The sequence below is a fragment of the Panthera tigris genome, chromosome D4 (assembly GCF_018350195.1).
Source record: "Panthera tigris isolate Pti1 chromosome D4, P.tigris_Pti1_mat1.1, whole genome shotgun sequence".
Lineage (NCBI taxonomy): Eukaryota > Metazoa > Chordata > Mammalia > Carnivora > Felidae > Panthera > Panthera tigris.
Window position 1 is genome coordinate 1,411,480 of NC_056672.1, and position 21,119 is coordinate 1,432,598.

The 21,119-nt window shown below is 47.6% G+C and overlaps 1 protein-coding gene across 2 annotated transcripts in view; it reads left to right on the forward strand.

The window, feature by feature from the left end:
* Window positions 1-21,119, forward strand: part of FAM120A (family with sequence similarity 120A) — a 95,721-nt gene that overhangs the window by 11,702 nt on the left and 62,900 nt on the right. For both annotated transcript variants that reach the window (XM_042964440.1, XM_042964441.1), the window contains exons 2-3: window positions 5,503-5,749; window positions 9,276-9,358. In XM_042964440.1, the coding sequence (XP_042820374.1) occupies window positions 5,503-5,749; window positions 9,276-9,358 (330 nt within the window). The remainder of the gene's footprint in view (window positions 1-5,502; window positions 5,750-9,275; window positions 9,359-21,119) is intronic.

The following is a 21,119-nucleotide window of genomic DNA, read 5'->3' on the forward strand; positions in this document are numbered from 1 at the left end:
CCTTCAAGTGTCTCGTCACCCCGGGCCCTTGTGGGCCAGGACAGCTCTCAGCCTCTGCTTCTTTGGTGACCTTGGCACTCTGGATCCGTGAGCAGCTGTTTTGTAGGCTGGCCTCCAGTTTGGGCTGCCTGATATTTTCTCGTGTTTTTTTTTTGGGGGGGGGGGGGCCCAGAGGTGCAGTGCCTCTTTGTCGCAGCGTACCATGCTGGAGTCTGCCGGCCTCTGCCCCGGGACACCACTTCATCCTCTTTGCTGGTTTGCTGCTTCGCTGCTTCGGAAGTGGTCTTTTAGGGCAGCCCCTATTTGAGGGGCTGGTGTGGGTGAGCTTCAGCTGCTGGGGAGGGATTTCACGTTATTGCTGGAATTCTTCTGTAGGGCATCTTCTTCCCCTTTGTTTGGACTCTTATAGGCCCGTGTATCTGTCTCATACTTTGGGGTAAAACCCAGCATGACATTCTTTATTTTCTTGCGCACGCTGTTCCAGCTTTGGCCATTGGGAGTCTTTCGGGTGGGTTCCTGTGTGCTTCATTTTCTGAGCACCTCCTTCCTTTCTGGTACACAGGTATGTGGCTGCAGGCCTGTCTTGGATTTCCCTGCCCCAGCATCACCCATTTTTCTCAAGGGCCCTGGTTCCATTTAGTGAACGGAATTTAGAAACCAGATGGAGGTGGGGTGTTCTTGCTCCTAAGGTGTGGCTTTTCAGCCCTTGGTTGACAGCTGGGAGCTGTGCATGTGCTCACTTACGTCTGATGATTTCTCTGCCTGTCTGTGTTGTCACCTACACACCAGTTCGTAGGATGTCTCCATGGCTCAGCCGGCACCACAGGGTTGTGCCAGCCTCCTCCCTTTGCCCCAGCGTAACCCCGTTCTCTGACAGTGGGACACCTGGCTCGTCCACCACACATGAAGTGGTCTCAGTGCTGTCACCTGCACCCCTACACCCTCGAGATACACATTACCAAGAGGGGTCAGTCCTGTCTGATCTGGTTTTAATTTGCATATGTTAAAGTTCATTCTCAGTGTGAGATGTGCAGTTGTATGAGTTGGACAGTGCATAGAGTCATGTGTGTCCACCACCCAGACCTCTGGCTCTTATCTGTGTCCTCTTGTGGTACGGCCCCAACAGGCTTTCATCACTCGCCTGTTGGGGAGGATTGTGTCTCTGTCACCTTGTGGTCTTGAGGCCATGTTGCCTTTCCTCAGTTAAAGGCATGGTATTTTTTTTTAAATATAATTCATTGTCCAATTGGTTTCCATACAACACCCAGTGCTCATCCCAACAGGTGCCCTCCTCAATGCCCATCACCCATTTTCCCCTCTGCCCCACCCCGCATCCACCCTCAGTTTGTTCTCAGTATTTAAGAGTCTCTTATAGTTTGCCTCCCTCCCTCTCTGTAACTTTTTTTCCCCCCTTCCCATCCCCTGTGGTCTTCTGTTAAGTTTCTCAGGATCCACATATGAGTGAAAACATATGGTATCTGTCTTTCTTTGCCTGACTTATTTCACTTAGCATAATACCTTCCAGTTCCATCCATGTTGCGATAAATGGCCAGATTTCATTCTTTCTCATTGCCACGTAGTATCCCATTGTATATACAAACCACATCTTTATCCATTCATCAGTTGATGGACATTTTTTAAAGTTTATTATTTTATTTTATTTTTGTTTTATTTTATTTATTTATTTTGAGAGAGAGGGACAGAGAGAATCCTAAGCAGGCTCTGTGCTGACAGCACAGATGTGGGGCTTGGACTCACTAACTGTGAGATCATGACCTGAGCTGAAATCAAGAGTCAGTTGCTTAACTGACTGAACCACCCAGGTGCCCCAAGGCGTGGTGGGTTTTAATGGTGGGAGACAATACCAGCATTTTGGAAGTTGAAGGAAACTTAAAGACCTATGTATTGTACATTCCTGGCTTGGCAGATGAACTTCAATCCAGAACTGGGACCTAGGTGTTCTGGTTCTGTCCCCCTTGCCAGCACTCAGGGTGCCTGAGGTGGAACCATGAGCAGAACGGGGGGGGGGGGGGCGGGGTGGCCCTCCTTGCTTGGAGGTTTGAAGTCTGTGCTCATGGGCTTGGTTCCTTCATCTTTTGTTTTATGAAGTTAATTCTATTGGACAGCTATTTGTCTCATGCTGGGTATACTTTGAGGGAGGATTAAGGTATTGTTAATGATTTGCAGATTAGTGTTGTAGTGACTTAACAAGAACTCATTCACTTTGCCTTTTTTATAACTTTTTATTTTGAGAGAGCTAGAGAGAGAGAGAGCACTCATGCGCGCACTTGAGCAGGGGAGGGGCAGAGAGAGAGGGAGAGAGAGACTTCCAAACAGGCTTTGTGCTAACAGCACGGTATGAACCGTGAGATCATGACTGGAACCGAAACCGAGACTTGGATGCTCAACCAATTGATGAGCCACCCAGGTGCCCCAAGTTGACCAGTTTTTTGGCCACTGAAATATACACACTTACTGGCAGGCTCAGGGGTGAGCAAGGACGTCACTAATACAAACATATCCACTCCTTACATGAATGAGTGGCATGTAAATTGTCTCTGTCTACCCAGCCATCCTCTTTGCTAGCTATTTATTTATTAAATTAGAAAAAAGATGTTTATTTTTGAGAGAGAGAGGGTGTGAGCAGGGGAGGGACGGAGAAAGAAGGAGACACAGAATCCAAAGTAGGCTCTAGGCTCTGAGCTGTCAGCACAGAGCCCGACGCGGGGCTCGAACCCATGAACTGCCGGATCGTGACCTGAGCCGAAGTGGGATACCTAACCAACTGAGCCACCTAGGCTCCTATTAATTTTTTTCTTTTAAGGAAGTTTTCATTAAGCATAATTGCACCATCCCGACAGAACTGGTGGCATTTGCTTTCTCCCTTCAGTGCTTTCCCACGGAAGCAGCTCTGCGTGGCTCTGCACAGGGGCTTGATTCTGAACGGTTTGCTTGTGGGAAGCCTTCCCCACGTTTGCCTCCAGCACCGTGGGCTGCCCTGTTGACCTGGCTCATGGATGTTCAGTCCCTTTCTCCTGAGGAAGCCTGTTCCTTGGACCCGTGTTATGCTCCCCACGCTTGTTACCAGTGCACTGGTTTCTTAGGCTCCCTTTCATGGAGTAAGGTTACTGGGTCAAGTAGTGCGAACGTTTTATGGCTCCGGAAAAATGCAGGTTGTTTCCTCTGAGTTTTACTCCCATGGTCTCCCGTGCTCACCTCGGTCAGTGCACCTGCTCTTCCCCCTGGAGGGCCCGTGTGGGCGATGGCACAGGGCTGGCCCTGCTGCCCTTCCCGGGGGGGCTGTGACCGGCCTGTGGGTACTCAGGAGCACTGCCCCTGCCTCAGTGTCCCGGGAGAGCGGTTTCATCAACTCCGTCCCGGGACACTCAATATTGAGTGTACGGTGTGCGGCTCCTGCACGTAATTCTGTGCCCTGTCCACAGGGTGCCCGGCTCTGGAGCAGGCAGCCACGCTGCCTCTTCACCTCCTTGGAGGGGTGGGGGGCGAGGGGTGGCCACTCACAATCTCCTCTCGTTTTGGGGCTTCTGGGCAGATTGTGAAGATTTATGATGAAGGATGCCTGGATGACAGCCGGGGGTTGCTGGTGGTTTAGAAGTCCTTTAGGACATTGCTGTCATTAGAAAGTTCTACGTCCTGAAGTGATGGGGGTTGGAGGCTTGGGCTGGGAGATGTGGAGCTGGCCTGATGTCAGAACTTTTTAAAACTGTACTTTTCCATGTTAGTGAAGGGACGAAACTGCGTTCTTCTAAGACCTTGTTGTTAGATGAAGGGACAAAACTGCGTTCTTCTAAGACCTACAAGTGAATTGACTGTATGTTATATTTTTCTTGTGAGGTAAAACATTTTTATCAAAATATTTATCAAGAGAATGCAGGAAGTTACTTTTCCTTTATGCATATTTCCTTTCAATATGCCTTGCTTCTGAGTGAGATTTCATTATAACTAACTTTCCAACAAAATATGTGACTACTTGTCCTGTGAAATTTGGTGAGAGATGGGAGAGATTGTATGGCCCTACCCAGCAGGTGACCAGTGAGCACTCACTGTTTGCAGGTAATCTAGTTTTAATTTTAATTCAGTATAGCCACTCATTGGACAGTATAGTTCTAGAAATTTATGTTTAAGTAAATTTACATTTATGTTTTTCACCTTTAGGGCTCTTTGGGGAGTTAATTTTCCGTTGTTAGCTGTATCACCGGATTTAGTTTAAAATTCTATTTTCTTTCTTTTTTTTTTTTTTTTTTTACATTTTTAAAGTAGTTTTTTTTTTTTTTTTAAGTTTATTTATTTGTTTTGAGAGAGAGTGTGAGAGTGAGTGAGCACAAGCATGGGAGGGTGAGAGAGAGAGAGAGAGAGAGAGAGAGAGAGAGAGAGAGAGAGAGAGAATCCTAAGCAGGCTCCATGCTGTTGGCACAAAGCCAGATATGGGGCCCAAACTCATAAACTGTGAGATCATGACCTGAGCTGAAATCAAGAGTCAGACGCCTAACTGACTGAGCTACCCAGGCGTTCCTAAAATTCTGTTTTCTCAAATACCTTAACTATTGTAGAAACAAACAAACAAACAAACAAAAAACCCTGCCAGATTTCAGTTGGTTAAATCAGTTTGGGAAACAGGAGAATTGATTGTCTTTGACTTTATATATTTTAGGAAGGTGGTTTTCAATGCCTTTTGGTATGTTTTTGGGAGCAGAGAGATTTGCAGAGCCTTTTACTTTTCTCCTGGTACTGCCACTGCCCTTCCCTTAGCATGCTGCCGACCCGGAGATACGGGGGGCAGACCACTCACAATGAGAGAGCCAGTACAAGGAAAGAAGCCATGGCTTGTGGTTTTCATCACTGAGCAGGCAATGAGGTTAGCCCTGGTTCCCATGGCGGTCCTGTGCTGGGGCTGCACTGCCAGCTCTGGTCCTTTGCACGGGGTAACCACATTACAGTGATGTTTGGGGTAAATGCTCACCCTTACTACTATCCCCATGTGCCAAGTGCTTTAGGGTGTAAATAACTAGTGGATTGGTAGGTGGTGGGTAACATGTGGCTTTTGTGTAAAAGACAAATCCTTCTGACCTATTTGACTTATTCCTACTTGGAAGAAATTATTTGGTTTCCCCAGGTTGGCTGGCTTCTCGCTGTCTCTTGCTTTGACACTTCTTTATTTTCTTCTTCTGTCCCTTTTTTCTCTTTCTGTTTTCCTTCATAATACTGTAAAGGGAATCAACTGGCATTGTGTATTTTGAAGCAGGTGATCTTTGAAACGGAAAATTAATTTGCTGGCTAGCTGGGATTTTGGTTACTGACCAGGAGATGGTTCCCACAGAGATTTCTCATGTGCGCCACGTGCCGTGCCCTTTATTGTGGTTTTTTGACTCTTTGGCCCTTTTGGGTGTTTCTGTGTCTGGGATTTGCAGATTTTGCACAGGGGAGTCTGTGTGGGTGCTGCAGCGGGGCGGATCTGACCGCGTGCTCTTCTCTCTTGCACAGGTGGCTCAGAGCATTGAGGACCATCACCAGGAAGTGATCGGTTTCTGTCGAGAAAACGGCTTCCACGGCTTGGTCGCCTATGACTCCGATTACGCGCTGTGCAACATCCCCTACTATTTCAGTGCCCATGCCCTCAAACTGAGCCGGAACGGGAAAAGTCTCACCACGAGCCAGTATCTGATGCATGAGGTCGCCAAGCAGCTGGACCTGAACCCAAACCGTTTCCCTATCTTTGCCGCTCTGTTAGGTAGGTGGGCAGTGTGAAAACTGCTTCATTTGATAGGGTTCTACACTAGGAACACACTGGTATTTAAAAAAAAAAAAGTCAGTGTTGGAATGTTGTGGATTATACTTAACCAGGGAATGTGCCCCTCCTCAGTAGTATTCCTTACTCAGTATTATTTTTTGGTGCAATTGATAATGTGCTTCTTTTGTTCATACATATTTGTTTATGTGTTCTGTTCAGGCTGAACAACTAATTTTGGGAATAAATTCACTGATACTTTGGGGAAAGTGACATTTTAAAATCACCAATGTTAAGCACATTCTCACTATGGAAATTAGACATTTAACCCTTTGGCACAAATTATGTTTGTTTCAGAAGAAAATACGTTGTGCAGTTAGCGCTGTCGCTTTCCTGCATGTTGGGGACGCTTACTGCTTTGAAAGGGAAACAACAGACATAAGCTATCTTGCCTTGTTTCTAACACCTACATTTCAAGTAGATGTATAAATATCTTTAAAAACTTCCTTGGAGGAATGCTTCATGCTGGATGCCTAGAAAAGACGAACTCTTGTTTTGATTAAAATTTGATACATTTGTTCCTGTAAAAATGACTTTCCGATAGGTATTATATTCTCTGTCACTTTTGTTTGCAGTTTGCAGTTTTTTTCTTTCTTTTCTGTCCATCCTGGTCTGGTACAGCGTGCATATCTACAGCTGCTTGAATATCCAGCTCTAGAGGCTGCTTTTCTAAGAATCATGATCACGGTGTGGGTGGGCGTGCTCCGAGCAAGGCCCTCCCGTGACTGTGGCCTGTGGGCCACAGTGGCAGGTAGGGGGCCGCTTGGGACACACAGGTGGTGTGTGTGAACGCTACGTGGTCTCCAGATTAGTGGGATCTTCCTGTGCATTCTGTGTTCTCTGCATTCTGTTTTCTCTGGAGTGTGTAAAACGGCAATTATACTGTGGGCTGTTTTTAGATTTCTATGTATCAGAACATTTATAAACATTCCAAAAGGTTTTACATAATTAAAAATTACACTGAAGGAGCCACAGTTTTTCATGTATTATTTGGAGTAGCATTTCAAACTGTGTGTAACCACATTAGTCAAAAATTCTGATTTTGAAAATTGTCCTTGTTTGAATCTAATCTCAAATATATGCTCTTCAGTACTTGGTATTTTCTGTCCATTTCTGACTTGGGATTTTGGAGAATTAAAACTAATTTTCTAAGTATAGTTTCATATTTTCAAATATTATAATGCAAAAGGTATTTCTCTGATGTTAAAAGTGATTATGTAGATGGGGATATTATGAAAAACTTTATATTAAATATTATACAAAATGACTGCGGCATATTAATTGAACTTAAATGAGTTGGAAAATTGTATGCTTCCAGAATATTGAATCCCTTAGCTAATTTGCAATATGGGAAGGTATTCATTTATTATATTTAAGAAACGTTGAATATATTTTTGTGGAGATAATTTAAGCTCTGTATTCTTCTAGCTAAATTATTATGTGAAATTTTAAAATAAATGAAAAGCAATAGTTAACATTTTGAATAATCTAATAATGAATTTAGGGCTTGGAGTTTCTATAAAAATTTAGATAAGTTAAAAAAATTTAGACAAGTTATAGGTAAGTTCTTTTTTTTTTTTAATTTTATTTTTTATTTTTTAAAATTTACATCCAAGTTAGTTAGCATCTAGTGCAACAATGATTTCAGGAGTAGATTCCTTAGTGCCCCTGACCCATTTAGCCCATCCCCCCTCCCACAACCCCTCTAGTAACCCTCAGTTTGTTCTCCATATTTATGAGTCTCTTCTGTTTTGTCCCCCTCCCTGTTTTTATATTATTTTTGTTTCCCTTCCCTTCTGTTCATCTGTTTTGTCTCTTAAAGTCCTCATAGGAGTGAAGTCATATGATTTTTGTCTTTCTCTGAATGACTTTCACTTAGCTTAATACCCTCCAGTTCCATCCACGTAGTTGCAAGTGGCAAGGTTTCATTCTTTTTGATTGCTGAGTAATACTGCATTGTGTGTGTGTGTATGTGTGTGTGTGTGTGTATATATATATACACACCACATCTTCTTTATCCATTCACGCATCGATGGGCATTTGGGCTCTTTCCATACTTTGGCTGTTGTCGATAGTGCTGCTATAAACATGTTGCATGTGTCCCTTCGATACAGCACACCTGTATCCCGTGGGTAAATGCCTAGCAGTGCAATTGCTGGGTCGTAGGGTAGTTCTATTTTTAGTTTTTTGAGGAACCTCCATCCTGTTTCCAGAGTGGCTGCACCAGCTTGCATTCCCAACAGGTAAACTCTTAATTGGGTAAACATTTTTAGTTTAGGTTTGGTGTAAAGGTTTCAGTGTTCTCAACTGAGAAAGGATATTTCCTTTCCCTTGTTGTAACAGGAAGAGCAGCTATAGGAGTTGTTTTGTTGTAGAGGTTGGGTAGAATATTCAGTTAAGTATGTGACCCAGATTTTAACAGACTGTTACTGATGTTGGAATTGACTTCATATTTTTTTTCAAGTAGAAGCTTCACAAAAATCCAAGACATGTCCTACTTCACAGTAAAGTTCTGTGCACGTGTGAGCACAGGAAAGCAGTGCAAAGCTCAGCAGGACAGTAGGACTTAACTCTGCTCCTCTGGATTCCTGGCAGTTCAGGACTCCTGGATTGTATACTTGTATGTTTAGAATATTAAGGTTAATTGATTAAGAACTCACCTTGTTTTGCTTTCCGTTAGCAGCCAGTTAATGAATCTGGCTTCTCCGTGTGGAGGGGACTAAATCATGATCTAAAAAATCACAGAATTATTTAGGAAGTTACCACTTTTAAATATCACCGAGAGAAGTAACATACTAATGATGTTGGTATGCTGGCATTCGAGAACTACAGTGAAGGGAGAGTGTTCCCCAAAAATGTGGTTTCTCAGCTGGATGCGATTCTTGTTTTTGACCTAGCCCTGGTGATAGGGCACCCAGCCGAGTGGCATTCCTGGTGGTAGGGTGGGCTGTGCTCCGTCATCTGTTTGCGGGTGGTGGTGGAAGTGACCAGAGGAGGCGGCACAAATCATTAACCTAGCTCAGAACGATTTTGTAACTGTGCACTCTGCCTCTGCTGTGGAGCCCAGGTGACAGAGTGTGGTTTGAAGCCTGGGGTCTCACGAGCAGATGAAAGCTGTATCCGTTAACCCCCGCAACGTCAGACCGACCTGAGTACCTGGCGGCCAAGCGGCTCAGGCTCTGTACAGTTTGTTCACCTCGAATGCTGTGGGAACTGTCCTGTCCACATCATGCGGCAGCTGCAAGAGATCTGCCTGCTGTGTGTGGTTCTCTAGTAAAAGATGAAGAAGCATTTTCGGTTTTTCTGTGGAAGTTTTACGTGACGTGTCAAAGGAGGCAGTCTTGCGAAGTCCTCGCAAAGTCTGAAGTGAAGCTGCAGAGGTATCTGCAGATGATGATGCGTGTGGTGTTGCCGGCTTGCCCCGTGTCGCTGACGCCGTGTTCCTCACTGTGCCGTGTCTGTGTTGCAGGGAATCACATTCTACCTGATGAAGACCTGGCTTCCTTCCACTGGAGCTTGCTTGGCCCAGAGCATCCTCTAGCCTCACTTAAGGTACAAGTTCATTTCTTCTCCAACATGGGTGGTCATCAGCTTTTGAGTTTGCTGTAATTTTAATATGTGAATGACATTCCTTTATCGTTGAAGGAAACAGCTGCACAGCTAGGATCGCACCCATCCCCTCCCTTCCGGGTCCGCACCGCCTTAGAACACACACACACACACAGCCTCCCTTATCTTGTTCCCAACCCTACACTTTAGGGAAATTTGTGAATGACCTTAAAAATTCTCTTGGAGGAATTCACACTGTGTTCCTAGGTAGGCGGAGATCTTTTAGCTATAGGTTTTTAATATTGTTTTACAAACATTAATATTTTCAACAGGTGATACAGTTGCCTGTTACTTGGATCATATCTTAGCACATTTTGATAAATTTCATAACTCTATAATATTCTAAAATTGTAAAAGTCTAATTAAGGCTTTAATGTTTTCTGAGTGATGGAAGAGACCCAACCAAGTTCATCAGAGAAGTGTTCCCTTTGTACTGGTTTTGAATGCTTCGTCTTTTTTATCTCTCTCGCCTTCCTGTTGCGACCATGATGAGCGTGGGAAAGCTGTGCTTCCCGCTCCTCTAACGTGGGAAGTTGGACTCAGAGTCCCCTTTCCTGGCGGATCGGCACCGTGACCACAGCTGCCATCTGTCAGGTGCCGATGGGAGGTCTGCTGGGCAGCCTGGGCCTCGGCTCCTGCAGTGAAGGGGGCTACTTGCCATGCTTCCCGGAGGCACAGCTCCCTTGAAATTCTGCCTCCTGTCAGAATTACCTTCCCTTCACAAACTGTCTCCATCCGTGTTTAGGTTCAAATTGCTTTTTGTGATTTAACTTGGAGTGAACTTTGGAGAAACCTGATCATTCAAGGGAAACTCTTTATTGCCTCTTTGCTCCGACTCCTTGCCGCCTGGACCCCGCTCTTCGTTGTGCTAACAGTTCTTGGGCCCCGGGTTTTCACCTTCCGTCTGAAAGTCCGTTTTTCTCCTCTTGTTAGAAATTACTTGTTTTCCTTGCTTTTTCTGTGCTTGAAGGAGAGTAGCTTTCTCCTGCTGTTGGCCGCAGTGCTCTTCCCGTGTCCTCATGGATGAAGTGCTGCGGTCTGTGGTCCGGGTGGCCCCACTGCTGATGTATGGCCTGCAGGCAGGTGCACTTGCGTTAGGTGTTGTGCTCCTCAGGTTTGCCGAACAGGAGCTTTTGTAAGTGGAGACGAAGGGAAGCCTGGCTTAATACAAGGTTCGTGCAGTTGTGGATAGCGGCGGAGAGGCTCCCGGGACCCCAGACCATGTGTGCATCTCGGCCGAGCTGGCCTTGGTCACGTGTCAGAGGTTAGACGGCAGCACTGTTTGTGGGATTATTGGGGAACCAGCTCAGTCTGCTGGCAGGTCACTAACATCATTAGAGTGTGTCTTTCCTAATTTTGTGTTAAGAAAAATGTTAAGTATGTAAAAAATTGAGATGGACAACGTCCATCCATGTATCTAATTGGTTCTACAGTTAACATTTCGCCAAGAAGTAGATTTACATCTGTCTTTGCTTTTTAACTCCACTATTTGGAAGTTGCAGATACCCTGCCACTTCACCTGTGAAAACTTCAGTTTATATCATAATTACCTAAAATTAAGGCTAATGTATCTTAAAGTTTATTTATTTATTTTGAAAGAAAGTGAGAAAGTGTGAGTTGGGGAGAGACAGAGAGAGAGGGAGAGAGAGAGAATCCCCAGCAGGCTTCGTGCTGTCAATAGTGCAGAGCCCGACGTGGGGCTCGAGCACCTGAACTGTGAGATCCTGACCTGGTCCGAAACCAAGTCAGTCGCTTAACTGAGCCACCCAGATACCCTGAGGCCAATCTCTTTCTTACTTCTCTTACTATTATCATGTCAACTGCATGAACAGGAATTCCCTAATCTCTTAGGATTAAGTTCATACTCAAATTTTTCCACTGTTCCTGTAAGGCATTTATGGCGTTGTTTGTTGTTTTCGTTTAGTCAGGATCCAGTCAGGTTTTATGCATTATCATCATGTGTATTTTGAGTATCAGCTGGGGGTTTTGTGGTGTGATGGAGAAGCAAGCCGCAGTTAAGTTTTCAAGGACTTGGTAAGTTGTAGGCATTTTAAAGTCACATTCTAAAATGCAAGCACATCTGCTTTGAGTTCACATATCGCAGAGCTTTTTTGTGTTAGTCCTTTACACACACAACATCTGTGTGCTGCGATGTCATTTAGGCCCCGCGACACATGTTGGGAAGTGGGATGCGATGGTCTCCTTTCTCATGAACATCGCTGCTGGATCCCGCTGTCCGTATCCTGTATGCTTACTCCCACTCGTGAAAGTAACCAGGTGACTTGAGAATTTGGTTAGTTGTTGTGTGTAACCCTTTCTCATGATTTTTAGCAGTCTGTGGTATACACAGCTCTCACAGGCATCTGATTCATGTCGCCAGGTGCACTTGTTGCCCTTCCTTGTCCTGCTCTGTAGCATTTCACCAAGGTCATCCCCACCAGATTGCTCTTCACAGAGGGTGGGCATTACATGAACCCGCTGCCTAGTGAGCCCGGAGCACCCCTTGCCGTGGAGCACCACAGTCTTCCCCTTCCCCCTGCGACCTCCCCGTCCACAGCTCCGGTTGTTAGGCGAGCACGCCCGGGGTGGGCCTGTGGGTGCAGCATAGCGCAGACGACCCGGTTGCAGGGTGATAGCTGCAGACAGCGGGCTGGGAGGGGAGCAGAGCTCTGTGTGCCGTGTTGATGATCAGGGTTGTGTTCCCCGCAGTGAGAGGGCAGTGGTGGACATACTCAGAACCTGGAATCTCCCAAGGGCAGTAGAAAAGCGGAGGTGAAGCAGCTAGGCAGGATCCTTTTCAGTTCTTTCGTTTCCATAGAAGAGGTGCTGGGAAGGTGGCATCATGTTTCTCAGATTTGATTTGTCAGTAAAGAATATTTCATTTGTGTTCAGGACAGTAGGAGGCCATGTTATATGATGGAAAATTCCAGAACCAGGGATGAGGCCTTTGGAGCCCGGGTTCGTCAGCCCTGGCGGGAGTATCCCCTGGCCATAAGCATGTGCTGAGTGGGCTTTCTTTAATGTGCTTTTTGAGTTGTTACTGCTGTATGATTTTGAGTCCTAGTAAGTGGTGGAAGTTTTATTTTGAGTAAGCACTTAGTTGTTTTAATTTTAAAAATGTTTTTAAGTCGGACCATTATTTTAGTGGTTTTTGTGTTCCTAAACTTCATGTTAATTTTCACGCATTTGGTGTTTTTATCCCCATCAGTTGTTCTGACCCACAGGTGTCTCCTGCCACGGAGCCCCTTGTCCACCTGTTTGGTTGAGCCCCTTTGCAAGTGTGTGCTGGCCTTTCCTGTCCCCAGACCCCCCTCACGTGTTGGTCTCCCCCGTCGTGGACGGGCCTCTGTTCTGTGTTCAGCACCACACCCCAATTGTGGTCAGTGGGTAGTGCTGGTGTCCTCTAGGCCCCCCTTCCTGCGCGGTGCTTGGAACACCCCCATAGCTCCCTGGCTTGCTTCCGCCTCTTGTGGAACTCTGTCCACGTTAGCCTGTGCGTGCCCTCCTTTCTGATTCGAATACCCTGCCTTCCTTCAACCAACGTTACCTCTCTCCGAGGCTTCTGGACACCAGGATGACCTGTCAGGTCACATCAGGAACATTTTATCTTAAATTTTATCTATAGACTTTAACCCAGAGTTCTTTGCTCTGAACATGTGTGCACACGTCTGTTTGGACCCGATTCCCCTTTCTCTCAGGTGTGTGCCTGGGGGCCGGAATTGCTGGTTACGTGAGAGCTCTGTGCTCAGCTTCTCGAGACGCGACCAGGATGCTTTCTGTTAGTGGCTACACCGTTCACTCCCTTCCCAGCGGCCTGTGAGGTTTCTGATTTCCCCACATCCTCACCAACGCTCGTTATTGGCTCTTTTATTTTTAGCTGTCCCAGTGGGTGTGATGTGGTTTTGATTTGCATTTCTCTGATGAGTAATGATGTTGGACATCTTTTCCTGTGCTCCCTGACCATTTGGTTATCTTCTTTGGATAAATGTCTATTCAAGTCCTTAGTCCATTTTTCAATTGGGTTGTCTTTTTATTATTGAGTTGTAAGAGGGGTGTGTGTGTGTGTGTGTGTGTGTGTGCCTTTTTTTTTTTTTCTTTTGTATTCTGGGTACACAGGTGTCATCGGACACATGATTTGCAAATACTTTCTCCCATCCTGTGGGTTGTGCTTTTAAAAACTTCCTTGATGTGGCTCTTTGATAATTCTTTTGAGATTCAATTCATCTCAGTACCACCTTTCACTGCTCCTAGTGACTCCACTGAGTCACTTTCTGTCATTTAGGGGAGCCTTGGGGGACCTTGCCAGTCTTCCTCTTTACCTTGCAGAGCCCTTATGAGCTCAGTGCACAAGGGCAGCCAGACAACTTGGCCGCACATCCTCTGCCTCCTGGGCCCAGAGTGCTGCCCTGGGTCTCCTCCCAGAAGAGCTCCGTCTTCCCTCCTAAACTTCACTACCCCTCCCTCTGTTACCACCACCTGCTGCTGGTAGTGTTCTCACGCGCTGACACTCGCTGTTGGGCCTCCGGGGGCCCGCCACTCACCTGCCGGTGTCTCCCTTCCCCCGGGAGCCCGAACCTCCCGGTGGGCCCTCGCCAGCTGGTTGGGCAGCTCCACCTGCCTCCGGCTCCGTGTCCACCTCCTCCCTCGTTGGGAGTCGTGGGCGGCGCCGTCCCTGGCTGAGACCACACCTGACCTGACGGTGAAAATGTACAGTCGCGGCTGGGGAAGGACCTAAACAAACGGAAATAAGCACTGCGCTCGTGGATTCAAAGACTTACTTAGATTTTACTACTTCCCTATCAGAATCCTAGCAAGCTTGTGTTTTTGTAGAAATTGAAAACTGAGCTTAAAATTCACGTGGAACTGCAGAGGACCTAGAATAAACCACAAGAGTGTTGAGAAGGGACAAGAGAGTTGGAGGGCTTCACCTCTCCCTGTGAGGCTGTGCCAACCCAGGAGGTGTGGTCCTGACACGGGCCAGTCACTGGGTCAGCAGAGCGCAGTAGAGCCCAGTGGAGGCCTGGACACGTGGTCGGAAGGGGGAAGGGCTGGTGTTTTCAGTAACTGGACATCCCTGTGCAAAAGTGAAGAGAATATAAAAATCAACTCCAGAGTAAAAATCAACACTAGAGGAAACGTAAGAGGAGACCTTTGTGACCTGGACTGAGGCAAGGATTTCTTAGTGAAGTGCATAAAAAGCAAGTGGCTGAGGGAAAGGAACAGAGCGTGTCTCTGGTAAGGAACCCGTGGCCAGAATTTGTAAAGGACAGCACAGTAAGAAGATACAACCCAGCCAGAAAAGATGGGGGGACGTTTGAACAGGCATTTTCTGGAACGTCCAGTAGGTGCACAGAGGCCCTCCGCGTCATTAGGGGATGGCGGTGGGACCGCCACTGTGGCCACTGCTCTGCCAGGTGACTGCTGGGAGCACAGCCAAGTGGCCACCCGGATGTGGCCGGGCAGCTTCTTACAACTTTGAGCACGCACCTGCCAGGTGACCCACGGGACCTCAGACCGACCCCACGGTCGGCTGGCGAATGGTGGGTGGAAGAGTCACACAGGGAGGCCTGGGAGTGGGGAAGGAGCAGACTTCTCTTCACTGAAATGGCAGATGCCAGACACTGAGGAGCTCTCTGAGACTCCTGCGTGAGCCCAGAAAGAGTGGCGCTCGGAGAGGAAGCAGAGGGCAGTCGCCGTCTGGGGCTGGCTGTGAGGGCACGGGGGCCACGGGGCTGTGGAGGGGCTCTCTTTCCAACTGTGTGGCGGCGGCACTGAGGTCTGCCTTCCTCAGAACACAGTGACCTGTCTGCCTGAGGCTGATGGGTTTTATTGCACATAAAATACCTCTGTAAAACGGATTTGAAAATCACGGTTCCCGGTGTGAACTGGACTGCAGGTGTCCTCAGGTAACCCTCCCTCCTGAACGTGTCGTACACATGCATTGCTGTCTTCCAGGCTCTCCTGGTTTTACTGCCCCCACTTACAGGCCCTTCACCCCATGCGGGGCTGCCCCCGCTGCCCGTTCCCCCGGCCAGGCCCACGGCCATGGCCCTTTTCCGCTCGGTCCGAGGCTGGTCTGTGCTGTGTTCTCATCTGTGGCCCTGCACACCCGCCCCTTTGCTCTCGTGGACCTCGCTTTGTATTTGTGCTCCAGTCTTCCCCACCTCCTCCCAGCTCCCTGTTCCCCCACATGTCTCCTGAAGATGGTCTCTAGTAATGTGTCCAACAGCTTAACCCCGCGTTGAATTTGGGCCGCCACAGTTGGCCTTTGTTCAAGGCTGCTGAGGACACAGTTGACATCCATGAATTAATGAATGGTTTTCACCTCCCGGGGGCATGAAACACTCAACCCTCAGCCCCCCTGCTCTCCTCACCCTGGCAAACCCCTGCCTTGCTTCCTGGACCCCAGCCTGGTTCTGTGTGCCTCATGTGCCGTGTCCCCTCCCTGACTCCTGTTGTGTGTGGGTTCCCGAGGGTCCACCCGCACCGTGCTGTGGCCTCATGCTTTCTGGCACGTGTCGATGACTATCCAGTGGACCCAGTGTCCAGCGAGACCCCTTCCCCGACTGCAGCGTGTGTCTCACCCCCACCCACCAGGGCATCTCTGTGTCCACACCAGATGTGGCCCTCCAGCTTGTTGTCCGTGTGGGTTTATCCTGTTTCTTAGAGAGTGATACCAACTGGCCCTGTGATGTCCAGGGTAGAGTTTGGCGGGTGTCTCTGATTCTTGCCCCCTCCTGCATCTGGTCTGACTCTTCCTGACCCGCCCTGCCCTTCCTGACCGCCTCTGGTGGCACTGCTCAGCCGTGTGTGGAGCCCTGGGCCCTTAGGCCCCACTTCCCCACATCTGACATAGTCTGACCTCATACCTCTCCTGCGCCTGGTCTTTCCGTGGCTCCCTTCGTCAGTAGCGTAGATTTGGGTTTCATGGGTCTGTTGGAAAAAAAGGATGGCGGGGGAGGGCTACTGTAGTGTTGCCTGTTCTTAATTAACCATTTCAGTAGGAATATCAGAAGGAAAAGAAGCTCGCTACCTGCCATTGCTTCATAGAAAAGACATCTCAACCTTAGAAGAGGTGTCACTTAGAAGGTTGGAGACCAGGGTGTGGTCTGCCTTGGGGCCGTGGCCGCGCCGCTCACTGGGTGCTTCCGCGAGTGCCTCGGTGGACCCCTCTGTCCTGTTGGGACATCCAGAGTGCACCACACGGCGGTGGCCTGAGGGTGAAATGCAGTGATGCTTGTCTGCGGGGTTCTCTGAGGGACCTCCTGGAGCCTGGCCAGCAGGTGTCTCCACGTGAGCCTCTGACGTCCGGGCGTTGAGACGCTGCTCCGTATGTACCGTCCTCACACTTTGCAGCTTTCCTAATGGTGATGGGGGGTCAGGTTCTGCTTCAGCAGAGCCGTTAGTGAAACTGGTGCCTTCCTCTCACCTGTCTTCCAGCGTGCGGCCAGGAGGTCGTGTGGGAGCCGCAGTACCAAGCCCCAGAATCATGGTTTTGTGGTGTGTTTATTCGGTTAGTGTGCGAGTCTGTGGGAATTGACATGGCTCCAGAGCTCAAGCCAGATGCTGTGCAGCGACCGGCCTGAGGGGGACCGAGTAGCCATGACAGTCACCCTGTCCTGGCAGGTGATGTAACAGTGATGTGCGTTCCAGTTTGCTTGTGGCTTCATGTTGAGCAGTTAGCCGGATGAGAGGATAAAGAATTGAACATCCATGCACTTGCAGAAACATACATGATGGATGGATAGCATTTCTGCAAAGTTTGGACACAAGCTGAGAGAGATCTTCATGAAGGGTGTTTTTGTTCCTGTTTTTTTCACTTAGTCAAAATTTATTTTAGACTAACCAAAATGGTAGCACTGTACCTGTGTAAATACTTGATGTAAAACTTCTTGAAAATGTTGATGTTATTACCTAATCCCTAACGGCACGCTATAAGATTTTCAAAAGCAAAATAAAATACCAGTGAACCTTGACATAATTATGATGACATAATTATTAGCAGAATAAAAATACAACTACAGCATTTTCCAAACAAAACAGAGACACGAATCTGTTGTAATTGGCATATTTTTACCTTTGCTTCACTTTCAAGTATTTGGATTTCTAACATTTATATTTTCTAAGTATCTTTATAAAAAAATATTTTAAGTCACAAACTGTATTGTTTACCATAAACTAATGTGCTACGAAGTCAAACGTCCAGCTACATGCATCCGTCTCCCCATCTGGTGTCCCCTCTAGACGACTTTTTCAAATGTGCTTTATAAATATTTTCGCTGAAGTCAGCTGTGCAGCCCTTTGTGCAGGTGGGGACAGCGGTGGGTGATGAGGTATCCCCTGTGGTGACCTCCTGGGGGCTGCACACCCACACGCTTGTTGCTGTGGGTGCTCCACGAATGTCTTCTTGTTTCCACGAACATCTGAGATTTCAGATTCCCATCAGTATAATCAGTATAGACTTCAGTGGCCCCGGATCATCTATTCTGTATGAAGGAAACAGGATAAAGATTACTTTAAAAAAGTTTTTTAATGTTAATTTTTGAGAGAGAGAGAGAGAGAGAGAGAGAGAGAGAGAGAGATGGTGTGAGCAGGGGAGGAGCAGAGAGAGAGGGAGACCCAGAATCCGAAGCGGGCTCCAGGCTTCCGGCTGTCAGCATAGAGCCTGATGCGGGGCTCGAAGTCACGAACCGTGAGATCGTGACCTGAGCCGAAGTGGGACACTTAACTGACTGTTCAGTGCCCCATGTAAAGATTATTTAACCAACAGGTGAAACTTCACTGTTGGCTCTGTTGCCCGGGCCTGGAATACCGCATATCCTGGGGTTCAACCGCATGTGTGCACGCGTCTGTGATGCAGTGTAATTGGCTCTTGACTAGTTCCCAGGGTGTGTGCGGGGGTACATTTTCCTATTAGGAAGCTGGTGTACGTAAACCTGCTCAGCGAAGTCGTATATCAGAACGCTGATGCTCGTTTCCTGAAGATGCGGCAAAGATGCACGTGCCGCGCCGCTCACGGAGCAACGGGCGTGGGGCGGGGGGAACACATTTGGGCTCTTGTCAGCATGCCGGCGTGAGGTGCAAAGACAAGAGCCGAAGTGAAGAAAAATTCTCAGAATATTCGTTCTCTAAAAAGGAGAAAAAAGTCATCCAACACAAAAATATAATCTGTGGATTTGGGAACACCCATTTTCTTTGTTTTAAAAAGCAAACAAAAAGCGTGAATGGGATAGAAACCTCCGAGGAGCAGGGCAGGATGTGTACAGAAATGGAGCATGGGCCAGTGCCTTGACCTCGTGAGAGAAACGACTGATTGTACAGCTAGCTTCCCCTTGTCTTTGTGGCTGTGACACCACGCGGGATGCCCCGCGTCTACACAAGGCGGCCGAAGCCTTAGCCCACAGGACACTCACCTGCCGGTGTGCTGTCGGTCACCTCTGGAAGGGAGTTGCTGTTTCAGTGGAAACGTTTCATTCCATCATGTGAAAGTCGAGGCCCTGTCAAATGATCCTTTCTGGTGGCACATTTCAGAAAGTGTTAGAGGAGACTTTAGCGTAATCAGCATCCATCTGGGAGAGAGTCTTGGATTTTAGTGGAATCCTTTGCGGCTGTGACATAATGGATTTAACATTTGAAATGTCATGTGGTAACTGCATTGTGTCATTTATTATTGTTATTTTTTGATGTTTTATTTATTTTGAGAGAGACCACAAGCGGGGTAGGGCTGACAGAGAGAGGGAGGGAGAGAATCCCAAGCAGGCTCCATTCAGTCTCCTGAACTGTGGGGGCTCGATCTCACCAACAGCAAAATCATGACCTGAGCCGAAGTCAGGAGTTGGATGCTTAACCGACTGAGCCACCCAGACGCCCCTGCTTTGTGCCTTGAAGTGACTTTGTGGAAAAATGTTTGATTTTTTGAAATGTAACCGAGATGACATGACAGACTTGCGTAAGTAGTGAGACACTAGAGCATGGCTTAAAGTTGATTCTGTAGTGGGACCCTCGTTATTTCCTTCTTTAGGGATGGGAAGAGATTGTTTTCTCGCGGTGCCAGATGCTAACTCAGGTTGTGGCCCTTGAATGATTAGTACCATAGGGAGGGGAATCGGGGCCCTAAAGAGTCGGAGCCCATTGCTGCCTGTGACGGCCGCTGCTTGCTGCACTGAGAGGCGTGTGGCGACGGCTTCCGCGGACTTGGTTGTGTCCCCGCACAGTGGGTGTGTCCTGTGCTGACACCACTGGATTCCGAGCAGCCCCAGCAGGGGCACGGGCCTGTGGGCATGTGAACGAGCTGCCTTCCTGAGCGCCTTCCACACCCTCCACCTGTCCTGACCCACGGGAGAGAGCGGCACAGTAGGAAACGGGCCCGTGGGGGAAAGATGAGGCTCCGTGTAGGCGGCCTCGGCTGAGGGAATTTGTGTGGAGGTGACTGCCAGCTCCCACCAAGCAGCGCCTGCTTACCACTGTTGTCCTGTCTGGAAGCAGGGAGCCGCTCTGGGAGGTCTTTTCTAGCTCCAAATTTTTGTTCCTTTGCTTGCAAAGCAAGTAACTGACAATCACTGAAATTACTACAAAGTGCTGTAAAAAAGTGTATAATCATAAACGTTTGCTTTTTAAAAAAATATTTATTTATTTATATTGAGAGCAAGAGAGTGGGGGAGGAGCAGAGAGCAAGGGAGACAGAGAATCCCAAGCAGGCTCTGCACAAAGCCCAACATGGGGCTCTAACTCACAAACTCTGAGATCATGACCTGAAACCAAAATCAAGGGTTGGATGCTTAACCGACAGTCACCCGATTGCACCGATGTTTGCTTTTTATTTATTTTAAAAGTATTATTACTTTTAATTTTCTTAATTTTTTTTTTTTTTTTTTTTTTTTTTGAGAGAGAGAGAGAGAGAGTGTATGAGCAGGGGAGGGGCAGAGAGAAAGGGAGAGAGAAAGAATCCCAAGCAGGTTCCGTGCTGCCAGCACAGAGCCCAGCATGGGGCTTGAATCCACAAATCATGAGATCATGACCCGAGCCGAAACCAAGAATGCTATGCCTAACCAACTGAGCCACCCAGGGGCCCCTGCTTTTTAATTAAACAGAATTTGCTTTCTATCCTTGGACACAGAAAGTACATGTTTCCAACTTTAATTTAGGTATACTATTGCATTTTATTTAACTTTTGTCTTTTTTCCTAATGTTAAGCTTTGGGCTAAAGTTAAAGTACAACTGCTGAAAGAAAAGAAAAAAGGAGGGGTGGCTGGGTGGCTCAGTCAGTTAAGCATCCAACTTCGGCTCAGGTCATGATCTCACGGTCTGCTGACAGCTTGGTGCCTGGAGCCTCCTTCGGATTCTATCTCCCACTCTCTCTGCCCCTCCCCCACTTGTGTGCGTGCTCTCTCTCTCTCTCTCTCTCTCTCTCTCTCTCTCTCTTTCAAAAATAAATAAACATTAAAAGAAAAAAAAAAGGAAAAGTGGGACTTTCATTAAAATATTTTGAAGCCCAGGGGCGCCTGGGTGGCTCAGTTAAGCATCCGACTTCAGCTCAGGTCATGATCTCGCCATCTGGGAGTTTGAGCCCTACGTCAGGCTCTGTGCTGACAGCTCAGAGCCTGGAGCCTGCCTCCAGTTCTGTGTCTCCCTCTCTCTCTCTCTGCCCTTCCCCCGCTCACTCTCTGTCTCTCAAAAATGAATAAACATTAAAACAAACTTTTTA